Here is an 18,161-nt window from a genome sequence, read left to right as displayed (position 1 = left end):
TTGTAAATAGACTATCTCATGTATTTTGATAGTTGTAAAAATTTTCGTGAAGAAAATAAATCATATCATATCAAAATCAGGGAAATCGGTTCATTAGAGATGAAACTACAGGTTTTGACTAAGAATCCCGAATATATCATTGAAGCGTCAATTCAAACCTGTTTGATTTCTGTCATAAATTCTCTATCTAAAACGACAGCGCGATCTTCGAAATTCCTAACAGTTACTCTTGTACCCTGTAATACAAGACACGTAAATAATTAAGTAATTCGCTAATTGTTTGGTTTCCCAGACGAGGAGACGTGTGACGGTTAAATTGATCGGTTTAAATTGGCGCTGACCCGGCACGAAGCTATCGCCGTGTATATTTGTTTTTCGCTCTGGGTTTTGATCGATTTCAACGAAGCAGAACTCATTTTATTGGTAACTTTCATCGGTAATATCTCGTCTTGTTTCACCAGCCACGATACGTTCGACAGTTCGTTCTCGTATTTCATTTTTCTGTGAACGCCGCCGAAAGAAGTAAAAACGTAATTTGTATAAGAAACGAAATTCGGTTCGGAATTAATTTGTTTGAATATGAAATCGATGAATATTGAATGCTTACTTGTAAATCAAGAATCCGACTACGGTAAAGAACAGACATAGTGCTAACACGACGATTGTTACAGTTGTAGCTAGGGACAATAATTTCTCTGAAAGAAATATGAACAATTTAAAAGAAATTTGAGCGATAGGAATTTTCTGTAATGAATTTCTTGGAATTTTTACCTTCTAATGAATAATCTCAAAATTGATGATATTTTAGAATCTATTTTCCTAATGATATTTTACAATTCACATGATGTCTGTAAGTTTTGGGATTTATCTAAATCCCATTAATTAATTACAGTTTTACTGATGGAGACGGGACTTAGATAAATCTAGAAATAGTCGGAATAGCCCCGGTACACTCTGACGTGGAGAATAGATTATCAGTTTTAAACCCACAATATACAAAATTCAAAAAATTAAAAACGAATCAAAATTAAAATCAAAAGGCACGACGTTTCGTTAACGACGGTCATCAGGTTATAACACACCTGACGATGATCTATAGAAAGAGTTCAAAATTTTGTGTCTTTTGACTTTGATTTTTAATTAAAAAAATCGCTTTTTAATCATTTAAATCGTGTACATAGTCGGTTTTAAACTTAGAATCTCGAAACAGACAGACAAGTAAACTTTTAGATCATCTCGTATCTTCCGTTACTTTACCTTCAGGTTGACACAGTGGATTATCGTTTTTAAAGCCGCATGGCGGTACATCAGGTGGTGGGCTTGTCCTACCCCCGGGCCAGTGTATCGAAACGCCAGGTACCGCATTAAACCCAGGTTTGTCTCCCCAATAATTCGAAACCACCTATAGAATAACACAATCAACACGATTCTAAGATATCTTAGATTATCATCTTTTTCTAGTAATGCAATTTTGTAAAATACATCGAATGTTTTACCGCAACTCCGCAAAACCCAATTCCACGAAAACAAAGTTTGAGTCAAAATCATTTCCAATGTTTTAAAAGTCATGATTCTAACCGAGACCTGTTTTATTTGAATTAACTGAATTTCAAAACAGGTTTTAAGCAATCAGAACTTCTGTTATTTGTAAAAACGTATGTAGAGAATGGGTTTATCTGACTGCGCTTCACTTTAGTTCATGACGAACAGCAGCTTTACTCGTATCGTTAACAACACTCCTAAGAGAAGTTTACAGCCGAAACGCAAACTGCATGAGTTTGGTTTCATCAAAATAGAATATACGTTTTTCACACGAAGACGTCGTTAATACGGTAAAATCCTATACATTACTAAAAGACGAGTCAGGAATGTTTCCTTTAGTTGTAGTTTATTTCGAGTAGTTTTAGTTTGTTTTGACTAAATCCTAATTTCGGAATTTTCATGAATATTTAACATGATCTTCACGAAGATGACTAAATCTACGGTAGTTGAAATGTCGAAATAAACTCAGGAAATATTTCGGAATATCTAACATGATACTCAATATGATCTTCACGAAGATGACTAAATTAGGATGTAGTTGGAATGTCGAAATAAACTGATGAAATATTTCGGACCCGTTTTTCATTTATAACCGTTTTTCATTTATAATAAGGATTTTACCGACTAAAAACCGACTCAAAGTATCTCGTTACGATTAAGGATAAAACGTTTTTAAAGGTAAGATTATTCCCGGTGAGCGGTGATGGTTACGACGATAAGTTTGAGAGTGGTATCCATGCTTACCCTGAACTTTCCGCTGACGGGATCCATATCTAAAACCGAATAACTCGTGTCTCTGTCACCGTTTTTATCCATGAACACGTCTTCGGTGATACCGACGAAAGTTCGGTTCCACATTTCGCGACGAATGAAATTGTAACCGTCTTTGATCAGCGCCGCGTTACCGGCAGTAAGAGATCGGTTTAGCGATAATCCGTACAATAGAACTGAGTCGTAAAATGCGCCGATAAAGAAATTCACCTGAAATTAATGAATAATCTATATGCCATTGTCAGTTTATATAAAATTATGTCCTAAAAATTTGATAAATCAATTAGGTTAAATTACTTAAGAATAAACTTTTAAAGATTTTTTTTTTAGATGTCACCAATTATAAAACTTAAGAATTACGATCGGAAACATAGATTTTGTTGCAGCTGGTAATTGAATTCTTGAATCGATACAATTATTCGTAGTTATTGTTCGCGAGTCTTTAACTTAAGTAAAATGATAATTCAGTTAATGAGGGTCGGGGAGGAAAGAAGTCTAGCGTAGTATAGTAGATCATAATCAGGGGCTCTATACTATACCGTTATAGGAAGGTGTAGGGTGACTTAGATGTTGAAATCATCTTGGCTAATGTACGAACCTTTTCATCCCCGAAAGTGTAATTGTAATCTCTTTCGGCTCTGAGTTTAACTTCGTCGGAGAAGTTCTGAAATTCCTCGCTGTTCGGTTCGTACAGAGCCACCCGTAACAGCGCTTCGAACGCTCGTTTAGCGTCCTGATCTCTGTCGTCTCCTCGCGACCACGAGTGATTTCCCCAATAGTCGCCGTCGAACTCGAATAGTTCCACGTCCATGAACGTGTAATCGCCGTTAATGTAACCGAGATCTAACGCCTCGAGCATCATCGCCCGCACCGTATCACCCGATACGCTTAGAACTATCACTGCAGTGAAATATAATATCATATATACAGTATCAAACAACGGGCGTTTAAACGAAATCTATACCGGGCAAAATTTTATAAATCTCAGGAAGCAAAAGGAAACATTTTTGACTATTTCAGTGGTGGATCTAGCCTAGGTTTTTGAGTACTGCTCAGCTATGGAAGGGTACATATATCATAGAAAATCTTGAATTTTTAGGGATTGATGCAATCTGAGTCAATTTTGGGCATCCAGAAAATCTGACATGCTAGAGAAAAATCATTCATAAGAAATAAGAAGTTAACCCATTTTCGATTATTCAAATTGGCCGTTTTAAATTATTTCAACCATAACTTGAATAAATAGACGGGCACTTCTAAAACCGTGAAAGCGGTAGCAGCAATAGGCTGGATCCGCCCCTGTTCCCCTCATTCTTAATGTGGAATCTTATATTGCTAAGGGATGCCTATGGGTTTGGTTGTGACATCGGGCTCTCTGTAAAACCATGGACTTCAATGAGTGCGAGGTAAAAGCGAACAGTTTAACGAGTTTAATAAGAGTAATGTAGGGTAAATACAGTAAATGAATAGAATCGATCACCTCTGGCGTGTTCGCTCGCTTCTTTCAATAAATCCTTATATGACGACTGTTGACTTCCGTAAAACTGGACGACATGCGGATAGATGTTACCCTTTCTCAAACCCACGTCTAACGTCTCGCCCAGTACTGACGAGTGAAGGTGACTTCGGTCGTAAATCAGGGCGATTTTAGTCCAGGAAAACTCGGAGAAAACGCTCCCGAAAACCTTCCTCAAACGGCATTGACAGTAAGCCATACGGGTTAGAGTCGGATAGATTGTCTTGTTCTTGAACTGACCGCCGTCGCCCAGACCTAATAACCCCGATGCATAAAAATGTATATAAGCCCGAGATATAGACACGAAATATGAAAATTCGTTGAAGAAAAGACGGAAATTCTAAAACAGCATTTGACTCAGTTTCGACCCAATTCTATGAGCTATTTTTATAAAAGTTTTAGAAATAGCTCATAGCAATATCTACTCGAAACGTCACTATTCTCATTAAATTAAGTCCATTTATTTGTATGTACGTAAAATTTTGAAAAATATGAAATCTAATATTTAAAATCAACAAATTTTAAAATTCATATCAAAGATTAAATAACTATTATATGTTATTAGGATAACGAAACAGTTACTGCCGCGATCTATGAGAAATTCATATATTTTTGATTGTGCTGTTTTTCTACTGAGAAGAATTTAGCTATTTAGTTTGTTTACCTGTTATAATCGGAATATTCCAATATCCTGCCAAACTGGCCGATGCCTCCAACGCGTAGGTACATGCTGGACCTATCAATCCAACTACGTGATCTCTATGATACAAATCAGCCGCTATTCCTATATAGAGAACATTACTACAATAACTGTATAAAGAATTCAATCAAAAATCTGAAACTATGCTTTTCAATTTGAAGCCTAACGAATCGTAGACGATTTCATTTGCAACCTGATGACCTTTATTCAAATGTAATATCGTGTTATATTGAAAACTTAGCGTCACCAGCGTCACCACAGGTTGGTTTGAATTAATCATTGCAGTAATTTGAAATGAAAATTGTTTATCATGAAATATTCCCTGCTGTCATTCAAATTATATCCTCATCCCTACCACGTGACTCTTTTCGCGATCGACAAGTCATATTCCCGTTGAAACACTTTTTCTGTGTGAATTATAAGAAATGAACAATTTTTTTGGTAGAAGATAGTGTTAGTTGAATTTAAACGGAAAGATTGAAAACAGTTTTAATTGTGAATTATTAGTTGCAAAAAAGAAAGAAATTCCCCGAAAGGTTTTTTCTTATTTGATATGAACTATTCCTTGATTTTATCTTCGCTCATCGCCTGATTATGATGCCTACAGTGTGTGGACAAAACTTCAGGTTGTGATCCCTTCGTTAATGTTAAATGAACAATCGAACAGAGTTAGTCTCGGGAAACCATGATACGAACGACATAAAGCAAGCGAAAACAAATCATAATCTATCAGCAGAGAAGAAAGAGATAAAAGTGATTTATTTACCTGGAGCTCGAGTAGCGTCGCAAACAGAACCGTGTATAATTTTCACAGTTTCCAGCCTGTAGCTGTCATTCAGATACTGCCTGTTCACCCTGTCGACGGCCATGTCGATAGCCGGACCTGATTTTTCCATATCGTACGGCGAATAGCTGTTCGATATCAAAATCACACCGATTTTAAACACGAGCGAAACGTTCATTTCTGCATTCGTTTTTAGAATCGTTAGTAATAACTATCCGTGTGCGGTGACTGACGCTGAAAGTTGTACTGGGGATGTTCGCTCTAAACTAAGTGATTTTATGACCAGCGATCGGCAGGAGGCGTCAACATATTCAATTCATCAAATAGCCGATGATTCGACGAAATCATGAAGTCATGACATGCGATAGAAGAAATTTAATTTCGACTTTTTTTTATTTGTATCGAAACTTTTAGAGATTTTCTCTACAGAGACGCGCTCCTCAAATATGAACTACAGTCGACTCCACCCTGTTCATATCTAAAAAACGCGCCAGAATCGAATTTTACCGCTTTCCGAGGCGACGCTCACTTAGTTTCGTGAGAAATGGGCACCTCTCTGGTTTCAGCGCCGGTCGGTATCTGTGGTCAATTAACGCGACCTACGCTACTACGACCTGTAACAGGTTAAATAAAACGAACTGTTGCAGCTGCGGTTGATGACGTTCCAAATTGAATTTACATTTACGTTGATATATCCAAGGTGAACTATTGATAAACTTATATTCAATCGATGACTCCATTGTCGCGAGCCTTTTAACTGCAAATCGTAATTGGTACCTGGCGGCCATATCGTCAGTAGATATCACCGTATATTATAGGCGAATGATTGTTTAATAGTTCTAGATTGATATTTATAGTAGCGCGTAATGCAATCATCTCCGCAGGGATATTCTGTACTTTAAGGAGCGAGCGAGCCCGGCTGATAACGACTGTGTAACATATTCTACTCATTCGCGACACCGGAATATTATCACGTGTAGCTAAGCTTTCATGGAGAGGTTCGTTTGTGACAAAGGTGTCTAAGGTTTATGATTATTCCCCTGATATCGATACTGCGTAAACTAAAGGATTTCCGACGTGGCCACTTGGACCCACTTCCACAAGTTATGAGAAAGATTTATTTATTGGGGGTGTCCTTCTCAAATATGTTAATCGGTATGTTGAACCGTTAATCAAAAATGTTCTCGTATATACTTATGTATTTGTGAAAATTAATTAATTTATTCATTCCGATATATAGTCGACGACTTTTAATATGAACAGAAAGTTGGAAAGAGAAAAACTGAAGAAATAACTCTTTTAACGACTTGATATACTTCTCTCTCTACAAAACCGTCCTTTTGGCAAAAATGAATCTGATCTACAATTAGAATAGAAATTCTGTTACATACATTCTGTTATATATATATATATATATATATATATATATATATATATATATATATATATATATATATATATATATATATATATATATATATATATATATATATATATATATATATATATATATATATATATATATATATATATATATATATATATATATATGATTTATAATATATATATATAATGAATTTGATCTACAATTAGAATAGAAATTCTGTTACATACATTCTGTTATATATATATATATATATGTATATATATATATATATATATATATATAACATATATATAATTTCTATTCTAATTGTAGATCAAATTCATATATATATATATATATATATATATATATATATATATATATATATATATATATATATATATATATATATATATATATATATATATATATATATATATATATATATATATATATATATATATATATATATATATATATATATATATAAATATAGCACGCTTTTCGTAAATTCGTTAAGGTGATACTTAATCGTTACCATTAGCAACCGTTACTGGATGGCGATGACGTCCCTGATGCTGTTGCAGCCGCGATCGATGAAGGATGATGGAACAAAACTAGTTTGTTTTGTGTTCGTCACAAATTTAACGGGATTTGTGTATTGTGTATTGTGTATTGTGTATCGTGTTGATCTGGGAGGAGCTGCGAGTTCATGGTTTAACTGAATAGCGTAACATTGAATTTGTAAGCGTTGTATCACGAAAGCTTTTTAACCGATAAAATGAACTTACTACCTTTCTCAATAACGAATGGCTACCTCCCAGACCCCCTATGACGTCATCAGATAACCTGTACGTGATTCTATTTATGGCTGCGTTGAAGACCATTCGTATGCGATTTGATGATGTAATTGGGGGATCGAGGCGGCCTTTGAGTCGTTCATTAAACTCATCTAATCTGTCCACATAGCAATTAGCCTTTTTAATTCATCACATCACAAGTTATACAGGATGTTTCAAAATTATGGCACCGAAACTGAAAAGATTAATTATTCATTAACTATATATGATACATTTGGAGGTGGGGGGGGGGGGTGAGGTGGGTAGATCTGGAAGTTTGCTCGAAGATGGTATATTGAAATGGAACGAAAAGCTATAATGACATTAATCTAAGTCACTGGATCACCCGATCTCATTCCCTCTGATGATATTTTCCTACAATATTTTCCTACGTGTTCGAATAGATTTTTTTTAGATACTGAATCTGATCAGTCAAAATTCTGTGAGGAAAATGAGGTATCGAGTTGAACTGTGTGCATTGATAAAATATTTGTCATGTTTAACAAGTTCTGTAGCAACTTAATAGTAAAGAGGACTAACAATTTTATTAAAGAGGAAATTAATCTGCCTCAGTTGAAAGCAAAATCCACGTCTACCAACCTTACCTCCTTAAAAAAATCAATTACAATTATTGTTGATGCATAATAAAGGTTCGGTTACGCGTTGAGACTACTTGTACACATGATAAGATAAAAACCCACTATTTACAAATTAAAATAATTATGAAATCGAGAATTTATTTATTGATACAATCTAAATACACCTGATGATGATGATCTCTTGGGTGAGTCGAAACGTCGTGTTCTTATATTCTAGATTGTATCAATAAATGAATTCTCGATTTTAGAATTCTTTTAATTTGTAAATAGTGGGTTTTTATCTTATCATCTGTTCACCACGTTTGAGTGTGGTTATCGTTCTACTTGTACACATTTTGGATAAATTATCAAAACATTTATTTCACTCTAAAATCCCGGCAGAATTCACACCGGAAGTGAACCCCTGGATAGACAGTGTGTGCGTGACCTACGCACCGTCGTCGTCACTCCTCAGATATTTTTCTTCACTCGTTCAGCAGTCAAATCGATCTTACTCGCCAGACTCCAGAGTCTTGTAGTCTGTAGCTGGATGATGATGCTGCTGCCGCTGCTGTCGGTGGTGGTGACGATGCTGGCAGGTTTTTCAGGGGCCTGTAACGCGTCGAGCTATATTTAGGAACTCCATTAAATCACAGCAACTCATCAAATATATATAAAATACGCGGGCGTTCTGTGCTCCGGTGAGATGGATTAATCTGATAGACTCTAAACAAGGTAAGGAATATAGAGGGATTGGTTACATTAATCAAGGCAAAATGAGAGATACTAACAATAAACAAGGTAAGATAGATTGATTGCAAGGACAGTATCGTCTTGTCGTAAACAAGGTGAGGCTGTATATCGATAAACAATATCTGAGTGATGTTGTAAATTGCATTGAAATCTACTTGAAAATAAGAAGAAAGAAACAAAAAATTGTGTTCATCGCAGTTAATGAGGAAATGTGGTAAAATCGAAGAACTACGATTTTAACATAGCTAAGAGACAAGACATAAGATAAGACATATGTCGTAAGAATATAAAGATAGAAATTTATTTCTCCAATAAGATGCTGCATCATTGAACATTATTATTAAGATTAGGGTAAGGGTTATGGGGGGAAAGGAAAATAAACAAGATCATGCGGCTACACGGAGAGACTTAATCACCTTATTACTTAATCCGCGGTCGGTATAAATCATATCTCACGCTTCGAACGTCGTGTAGTAGAGCAGAGGACCACAACTGAAAGGTGTGGAGGGGGATGGTTAGAGATTGCGAAAGAAACAAAGGTAGAGAAAGGGGAGAGAGAGGTAAAAGTTAAATGTCACCACCGTCACAGAGAAGAATCGAACCGAGAAGAATCAATAGCGTCGTTTATATATAGAACGGCGTAAAGCCGGCGGTGATTTTCCCATTAACGAAAATCGTGCTAAGCTCTGCCTCTCTCTCGCGCAGTGTATGTCACTCTATACCGATCATAAAACATGGCTGATGACTTTCCGATGATGTTTTAAGTTTAGTTGTTGCCGCGTCTCGCTCTATCAAGCGGTATCTCTATTTGCTGCCGAGGATAACAGCGATGATATTTATACCTGTCTCTGACTATGTGTATTGATCATCGTGTTGATAGATAGAAACCGTTTATACGACAGTAAGGTGACATATTAACTCGCTTCTCCTCGTCTACTATGACAAGATGGATGTCTATATACATATATATATAAATGTGTTGTATAATATGACACTCGGATGTGACGTCAGGAGTACAACTTACTTCAGACGGCTGCAATAGACACTTCACATTTACACGAATTGGATTTCTCGTCGGAAGACGGTGTCGTTAGTCTCTTGGAGATCTGTTTTCAACTGGCGATTTCTCTCTCATCTACGAATCGTAGGAATATCTAAACTGTTCTCTCGTAATTCGTTCTCACTTGGATTTCTAGAAACTGTTTTAGTTTTCTATTTAGGAATTGGATTTCTCAGAAGAAAATCTACGCACTGTTCATACCGTTTTGAATTTTAAATTTTTTTCGGATTTACCGACAAAATCAGTAGAATCTGATTTTTGTCAATCACCGCTTTTCCTTTTTCTCAAATTTTTTGTTTATGAGTACTGTTGTTGTTTGGGAATTTTAAAGACGCTCTGTCGATTGATTTGATGATATAAACCTTCCTTATATTGGATCGAAGAGAATTTCAGTTATTTCAAGGAATTCAGGCTAAAAAGCTAGGGATAATCTTATCGATTATTTGCTTGAAACTGATTCTTGAATCAAAACCGGTCAAACCTAGATATATCTTCATTTGTACTTATTGGCGAATATATCGATCATGCAGTATTGGAAACCAGTGATTTGACCTTGTCTCAATATTTGGAGTTCTTTCCTTGTTCATAATATAGAACTTGTTGTCGTAATAGATTAACAACGAAGCCGAAGAAATCGAGGATTTGTGGCTCAGGTAAACGTGAAATCGGTCTGTATGTTTTTAAGAATTTTTTTTAATTTGTAACAAAAACAACAACAACAACAAAAACTGCTGAACAAGTGCAGGAGCTTTCGTATACAAAGATACCGCAAAAATGAAGAATCAACAACTAGAATCTTGACGTTATCCTGACGTTTCTTTTTTCCATCTCCTGGACCCAGTTCCACAGTTCTGAGTTAAGATTTGACTCAGAGTTAACTCTTTGAAAATGAACTAATTTTAACTCAGAGTTCACTCTAACTCTTGACTGTGGAACTGGGTCCAGAGGTTTACACTGTCCAGTCATTTATTTTTCATCAATATCTGAAGATGGAAAGAAGAAATCTTTCCAAAACGTCAGTAAAACAGATTTTAGTTGTTGTATCTCTGCTTATACACTATTTTTGTGTTAATCTATTGAAAGCGTTGTTGCCGACAGTGTATAATGCATGTATGTATGTATGATCGCATACTGCTGAAATATACATTTTTTAGTTCTTCATCGGTTGTGTCGTATTTCTGTTTACTATCGGATGAAACATGTCACACACATGCATCATAAATACACCCGATGATACCTGATCTCTCAGTGAATCAGCAAAGTCTGTATCTGTATGAATATCGTTTTATAGGGTGGTGACAAAACCGTGTATTCGATAAACACAAGTTTCAACTATTCGTTTCGGAACTCGTCGAGGGGATGGTGTCAAATTAAAACACGGCACTGGGTTTAGTTACAACTATAGCCAGACGGCACGTAAAAAACCGTTTCCTCGTTTTCGGGGTTTTTGTTATGCCGTGTCGTGTGCGTTGAACGTTTTTTCGTTAGAGAGAAAAACGTTTTACAAAAAACTCTTTGTGAAAAACGTGTTTTCTGTTTTGGTGAAATGAATGTTATGCTGTGTGCGGCGGGCTTATAGAAGTATCAGGTGGTAATGTGTTTGAGAACAGGGTTATTGTCAAAGTGGTCCACATTTCGACGATTAAGAATCGCCAACAAAATCATTCACGCTACGGACCTAATTCTAAAGCAAATTTCATCGCGATGGTTTCCCAAATTATTCCGATTCAAACATTCACCATTTTGATTTTAATTTTCTGTTTTTGTAGAACTTGTAGAAGCGAGAATTCGATTTTTGAAAAAAACTAGTAAGAATCAATTAAAACGTATAGACAACCGTCTGGTAGATATTTCCGCTGAATATGGCGAGTGAGTCTGTAGGACTGACCAGTTCAATACAGGCTTCAGATGCGGAACCGTCTCCCCCAGTGTCGACTAAACGACGTCGCTCGTCGGCTGGTAGACGGTTGAGTCGAGGGAGTTTATTCAAAAGGAAGAGCGGCCGGTCGACTCGACGCGGCACCAAAATACTCAAACGCGTCGATTCGAAAGGTAAGAGTCTATTTTGTGTAGTTGTAACCGATTCATGTATTATTTGTTGCGATTTAAATCTCGAAAATTGATTCGAATTTTACGAGAGAGTCCAAAACGTTCGTAGCTATTTTGGAAGGAGGGGGATCTAATTTTTGGCACGGACCCGTTACCCGGAAATTGGGGCTGAGGGGCTGAGGGTTGTAACGGGAGAAAGTTACGTACCTTCACGTGAGGATGTATTGGTGATTATGTCTGTACTTTAAATGTATCAAACTAAAAAAATCGCCTGTTTGTGTGAATCAAAACGTATAGAAAATTTGATGATAAAATCGTAAGATTTTTGGGTGCGTTACTTTATGAACGCTCGCTGCGCGAAATCGGACCAGCTGCCGACTGAAACCTGTCAACGTACGGTGCAAGTTGTTTTCGATGAGTTCGCGTTCAAAGCGCATGGACAACTTTCTGTGGGTCAAACGAAACGGCATATTGAGCGGCGTCAATAAAGAATGAATTGGATTGAATGGTTTTGTGTGATGCGACTTCCGTGCGTGTTTCGACTAATGAATCTGCAGCGCGCCAGCGCAGACCGAGTCCCAGTTTTCGGCGATATCCATACAAAATTCAATTTCCGCCGCGTGAATAGTTTAATTAAAGCTCTTCAGAAAAGATCTGAGTCGAGTTCTCTTCAAATGAAATTGAACAAGCTGTTGCTGAATATATACATCAAAGTCATGCAATATACGACTTGGATAGACAACATCAATAGTTCGACGCGTGACTATTCGAGTTTACCGTTAAAAACGTCTTTAATTATAACTAAGCATAGCAATGGATTTTTCTTATGTATCTTCCCGAGTTTGAATTTTATTCGTGGTTTTCCTAGTTAACAGTAAGACAGGTAGGATAGTGATAGGCTAGTGAAAGGCTGTTGATAGGCTGTTGATAGGCTGTTGATAGGCTGGTGATAGGCTGTTGATAGGCTGTATTGGGGGTCGGTTCTTAAATAATGTTTGTTTCGAAGGTACGAATTTTTTTAGTTAAGGTAAATACTTAAGATAATATAAACAAGATAAGATAAACATAATTTCTTAAGAAGCCGAACTTCTAAGTACATATTATTCAGAGCGATTCTTTAGTTTTGAATTAGACTTTAACCGCCCTCGATTAAGTATAATTTCGGCCGGCGGAAAAAACCTCGTATTATAATCTTTGACACGAATGATAAGACGTTTTCAATCGTATAGGCGTTTTCTTCACAGTATAGTCGTGAGTATTAATGCATAGATACCCGGTAGATATAAGCAATTGTTATGTCTTCGAAACGGAAGAAAATGACGCTTTCTGATGCGAGTCAGGTGAAACCGGACAGTAATCAGCTAATCGACCACGACTACGAAGGTAATTACCAATACGCGCGTGGTATCGTCTGCGGGTAAACAGTAATAAACAGTACGTGACGTTCGCTGTGGTATGTACAGACATTCAGAGGCTGCAGTTTCTTAGATTTATGACCTGTCTGAGATCGCCTTAGCTCTATAGCCGTTTCCCTCTTTATCATAATATAGATTTCACTGTTGCATAACCCGTAACCCGTTAACACCAGTCTAAGACCACCTTAGTTCTATTACCGATCTAATAGTCTGAGACCATCTTGGGTCTATAGCTATTCGAACAACGGTTTACCCCTGTTACAGAGTTGTCACTGTGGCTTAACCCGTGTTAGAACAAAACTGAAAAAGAAACTTGTTGATTTATGCTATTGGATGAATCGCATATTGTGTCACGGTCGTTTCTTTCGACGGTATATCCCAACACGTAAATGCGAAGACTTTATTCAGCTCATTCCATTCAAGTTGAATGTTCGGTGCAAAGTGGGTTTTTTTGGTCAGTTTTTGATCAAATCTCTCTGAAGTTTGAGTGTGGCTATACAGTCTACTATGTGCTACATGCGTTTCTTTTGACGGTATATCCCGCGACAAGACGGTCAACGCGAAGTCTTATTTTTTTCTCATTCCATTGAAGTTGAATGTACGGTGCAAAGTGGATTTTGATCAGTTGTATTTACAAATAATCTTTCTCCACGTTTTTTGAGTGTGGCAAGTAGCCGTTTCTTTTTGACGGTACCGCCCGCGCGACGAGTGAACGCGCTATGAGGCGACTTCTGCACATTCTCTTCTCATTCGACGATATAAGTTGAATGAACGGCGCACACAGCTGCGTCGTGTTATCGAGTCCCGTCGCAGATGCTTCCGACATAAAAATCCTTCAGACGCGATGTATATATGTATTTCAACAACCTCAATAACCGCCGTCACCTTCCCCTATATATACATACATAGAATTCATTACCTAAGTGTCACCTTTTGTTTCGTTAATAAAGGTACTTCACTTTATAGTTTCTAAAATAGAGCAATACGCCTTATTTTTTTACGCAAATATGAAAGAAAATCTGTAAACTATAGTCCCTGTTCCTGTGTACTGTACATAATGTACAACGGGATCCGTTGCGAACCAAGTATTCGATCCATATTTAAGGAGGCGCACACGTGTTGACATCTATAGTTATATTATGTAAAGTATTCATCCAGTGTTTAAGAGTCAAACGTTTTATACGAGATAAAAAACCTTATGATATAAAACGCATTTTCATATCAACAAATATCGGAATTTTACGCGGCGCTGTTTAAGTTTCGTGTCGTCAGGAATCCATCGTTGTAACTGTCGTGTGATTTGTCTCGGTCGCTCAATCAACACCTAGCATATAGAAAATCTATGGATTATCGAAGATCGGGTTTGTTTTCTCCGGCGATTGCGTGAGCTTTGGATTGATAGAGGGCAAATCCCGTTTTGGAAGCATTTTTACTGTCTTCTTTCGAAAACAAACCGATACCGTAACGTGTACAGGCCTAAAGGACGCGGGCCTAAATGTGCCTCGGTGGCTGTTTATGAAAACTATGCCGCTGAAGTTCAACCGTAAATCTAAAGGCTACGCGATAAGGAATCAGTACGAAACGCTCACTCGTCCGGAGACATACCTCGAGAGAAACGAAGCCGGCAAATTGTTGAGACCTGATCTGAAGAAAGTCGCCGAAATTCCCGCAGTGACGTCATCGATTCAGGGGATTTCCGTCAGAGCGAATCGCGCGAACTTGTTCCACGGGAAAACTGCATCTACAGCTGAACCGACGCGTGTACCTAACGGACCGAATCCCGAACCTAATCAAAAATCGGATTTAAAATCGAGATGTTTACGAAATCACGTCCCGAAGGTGATTTTCGATGAGGTCGCCTATAGGAACTATGTCTATAACGTCGGGAATACGGTTTTACAATGTAGTACTTCGAATCGGCGACGGTCGGGTCTGGGTCTCCCTGAAAAACTTATAGCAAACAACGATATTCGATTTGAAACAGCGACGAGTATTGTGAATAGTGACGTTGGATACTGCAGAAGAGCTAGTGATACCTGGCCCGGCGGGATCTGCACCGGACGACCGGTCATCCGCCCTCTCACCCATCACCATCGTAACAACGACGACAATCTATTTGAAACTAATCATTTATTGGATCTCAAAAACGGAATAGCGGCGCGGCGTTACGGGTTGAATAACAACAGACACGATTTTGATAACTGGGATCGAAAATCAGCGTCATCTTCTACGATACAATCGGAAGGAGTCGGTAAGATATAAACTCTTGTGCTTAATCAACTGATCGGTTGGATTAGATAATATTGATATCAGTGATTAGTTTGAAATTAGGTTCATAGTCAAATCGATGCCACAAAGCCGTGGGATTGCGTTCAGAGTCAAAATAAAACCCACAAAGCTATGAGTCAAAATAAATCCTCACAAATCTTGAACTGGGTCGAGGGTTGAATCAAAACCACACAACTGTGGAACTGGGTTGAGAGTAAAGTTAAAGCCACATAACTGTGAAACTGGGTTCAGAGTAAGTTAAAGCCACATAACTGGTGGAACTGGGTTCAGAGTCGAATTAAGCCCACACAATCTATGGAAATGGATGCAATGAAAATGTCACTTGTTTGATAGGATTTTATTCGAAGTCAGCTACAATGCATTGTTTTGTTTCGTTTTGACAGCTGCGACACATTTTTCCGATAAATTCAAATGCCAGGAAAAGCACATGTGTGCAATCATCATCAGCCGTAGGAATAAATCGGTACAAAACATTTGTATTAATTAATATATTAATACCATACACTGTTCAGCTGCTGATATTTCATCGACGTGTGTCATCGATATATATATATATATATATTTAAAAATAAAAAGTGATGATACAATACGATGATTGGTTCATTGAACGTGAGTATTCACTATTAACTGTGTCATATTATGGGATTCACAGCTGATTCGAGTTTTAATCGGTTGATTAGCAAGAATATTCCATCTTAAACGCGCGCCAGCTGTAGGCCTCCACGTGCACTGGGTAATGGCATTGGTGTATTAATTATGGCGAAAACCTTATGATTGTTCATCTTATGACAGCTTCTGCCTAAAACGCTGTAGCAGTTTTCACACAAAAATATGAATATTCGCCAAAACAAAAACAAAAAACGCTCCCATCCATAACGGTTGACCAGGACTCGAACCAAGGACCTCGATCTAACCGCTAATGTGCTAACCACTAGACCAGTGAGCTCTGGCGACAGACACAGTTCGGAAGTTTGTCTAACGGTGACCAGGTGAGCGCGGTGACACCAGGCACGCGCGTGTCGTTTGGTTGTCAGATTCGGATATACCTAGGAACGAATGAATCCATGCTTTGCTGTTGAAGTCTTCTAGAACCTGATGCTGAAACACCGCAGTTCTCAAGTAATGTCGATCATACCATGGACGCTAAAACGTTTTAGTAGAGTCCGTGATCATACTAATAATCGCCAGTTGAATATCGTACTGTAACCAATAACGTCCTCATTTCACGAAGCTCTTTCCTCGTTTTATCGTTGATCTGTTCTATGTTTGAATTTGTAGTCGTGTCACGTGTTGTACGCGGGTAGATATTTGATATACTACGCGATATATCCATCCCATTCTCTCTATAACATCTTCATCTTACCGCATAGCTTTACTCTCATAAATAATTCCTCGTAAATTGATAAATCTATAACGCGAATTGACGCTTATCATGTAGAAAACTGCTTAGACAGATAAGATACATACAATGACTTTCCGTACAAAATATATTTTGGTAAAATTTATTAAGTCAAGTATATATTAGTATATTGAAGATATTTCAAAACCGGTAAGAATATAGTTAATGATTTCATCAAGATCTAATTCCGGCTGTTCAATTCGATCGAGAACGTAGCTATACGTTAATATAAGTCAGCGACAGCGACGAAGGGCCGTTCCACGGGGAGCGGGAAAACAGAAACAAGGGCCGTTCCACAGGGAACGGGGAACAGTGTCAAGGACCGTTCCACGGGGAACGTGGTGGGGAACAGTGACATGGGCCGTTCCGCGGTGAGCGGGAAAACAGCGACGAAGGGCCGTTCCACGGGGAGCGGGAAAACAGCAACAAGGGCCGTTCCACAGGGAACGGGGAACAGTGTCAAGGACCGTTCCACGGGGAACGTGGTGGGGAACAGTGACAAGGGCCGTTCCGCGGTGAGCGGGAAAACAGCGACAAGGGTCGTTCCACGGGGAACGGGGAACAGTGTCAAGGGTAGGAGCGGGGTTGGGGAACAGTGATAATGTCATCCACGAAAGTTCCCGGTTAATCAATCCAGCGCTGAATAAAACCGATTGAGTAACCGTCGACCAATAACCTTTGGCCAATTTCTAAATCCCAAAATACGAATGTACCCAGGTCACGTGTGTTCACCTGTAACGTCATTCTGTTATGTTTGTCGTGTTGTTGTTTAGTGTGATCGGTAACGCAGGACACGTACACAATAACCTCCCTGCAGTCACTCCTGGCGCTACATCGGAATGTTTACTGAATCAACTCTTCTTTCTATCGGACAGCGTCGTCGTGATGTTGTACATGAGCAAAATTAAATCCCGATGACATCAACACTATTTCGAAATGACGAAATGGAACGTCAGTCTTCGTTCGTTCAAGTTTCGGTGGAAAAATCAGAAACCTGAGATTGTCTTAATTACGACACATTGTGATTACTGTTTTATTCACTGCGAATTATAGTGTTGACTATCGCTATATTGCAGCCCATGGGCATGGGCTGATCTAGG

The 18,161-nt window shown here is 38.0% G+C and overlaps 2 protein-coding genes across 4 annotated transcripts in view; one reads left to right on the top strand and one right to left on the bottom strand.

Annotated features, from left to right (window-relative positions):
- The window catches only part of LOC141912561 (1-phosphatidylinositol 4,5-bisphosphate phosphodiesterase delta-1-like), a 50,877-nt gene that overhangs the window by 6,152 nt on the left and 26,564 nt on the right, over positions 1-18,161 (top strand). Inside the window, exon 2 of one of the 3 annotated variants that reach the window (XM_074803839.1) lies at positions 11,679-11,961. In XM_074803839.1, the coding sequence (XP_074659940.1) occupies positions 11,772-11,961 (190 nt within the window). In that variant the 5' untranslated portion in view covers positions 11,679-11,771. Of the gene's footprint in view, positions 1-11,678; positions 11,962-13,195; positions 13,342-15,494; positions 15,625-18,161 lie in introns of those variants that run through there. The other 2 variants (XM_074803842.1, XM_074803838.1) reach the window with 2 other exon arrangements.
- LOC141913369 (atrial natriuretic peptide receptor 1-like) lies at positions 153-5,491 on the bottom strand. The gene is made up of 9 exons (XM_074804874.1): positions 5,296-5,491; positions 4,494-4,613; positions 3,794-4,084; positions 2,912-3,213; positions 2,287-2,523; positions 1,258-1,402; positions 608-695; positions 342-501; positions 153-236 (listed from the first exon to the last, which is right to left on the bottom strand). The coding sequence occupies exons 1-9, from the start codon at positions 5,489-5,491 to the stop codon at positions 153-155; spliced, it is 1,623 nt and encodes a 540-aa protein (XP_074660975.1).

The sequence above is a fragment of the Tubulanus polymorphus genome, chromosome 11 (genome assembly GCF_964204645.1).
Source record: "Tubulanus polymorphus chromosome 11, tnTubPoly1.2, whole genome shotgun sequence".
NCBI classification, from domain to species: Eukaryota; Metazoa; Nemertea; class Palaeonemertea; order Tubulaniformes; family Tubulanidae; genus Tubulanus; species Tubulanus polymorphus.
The sequence above is the reverse complement of the archived record's forward strand: the minus strand, read 5'-3'. Positions and strand labels throughout refer to the sequence as shown.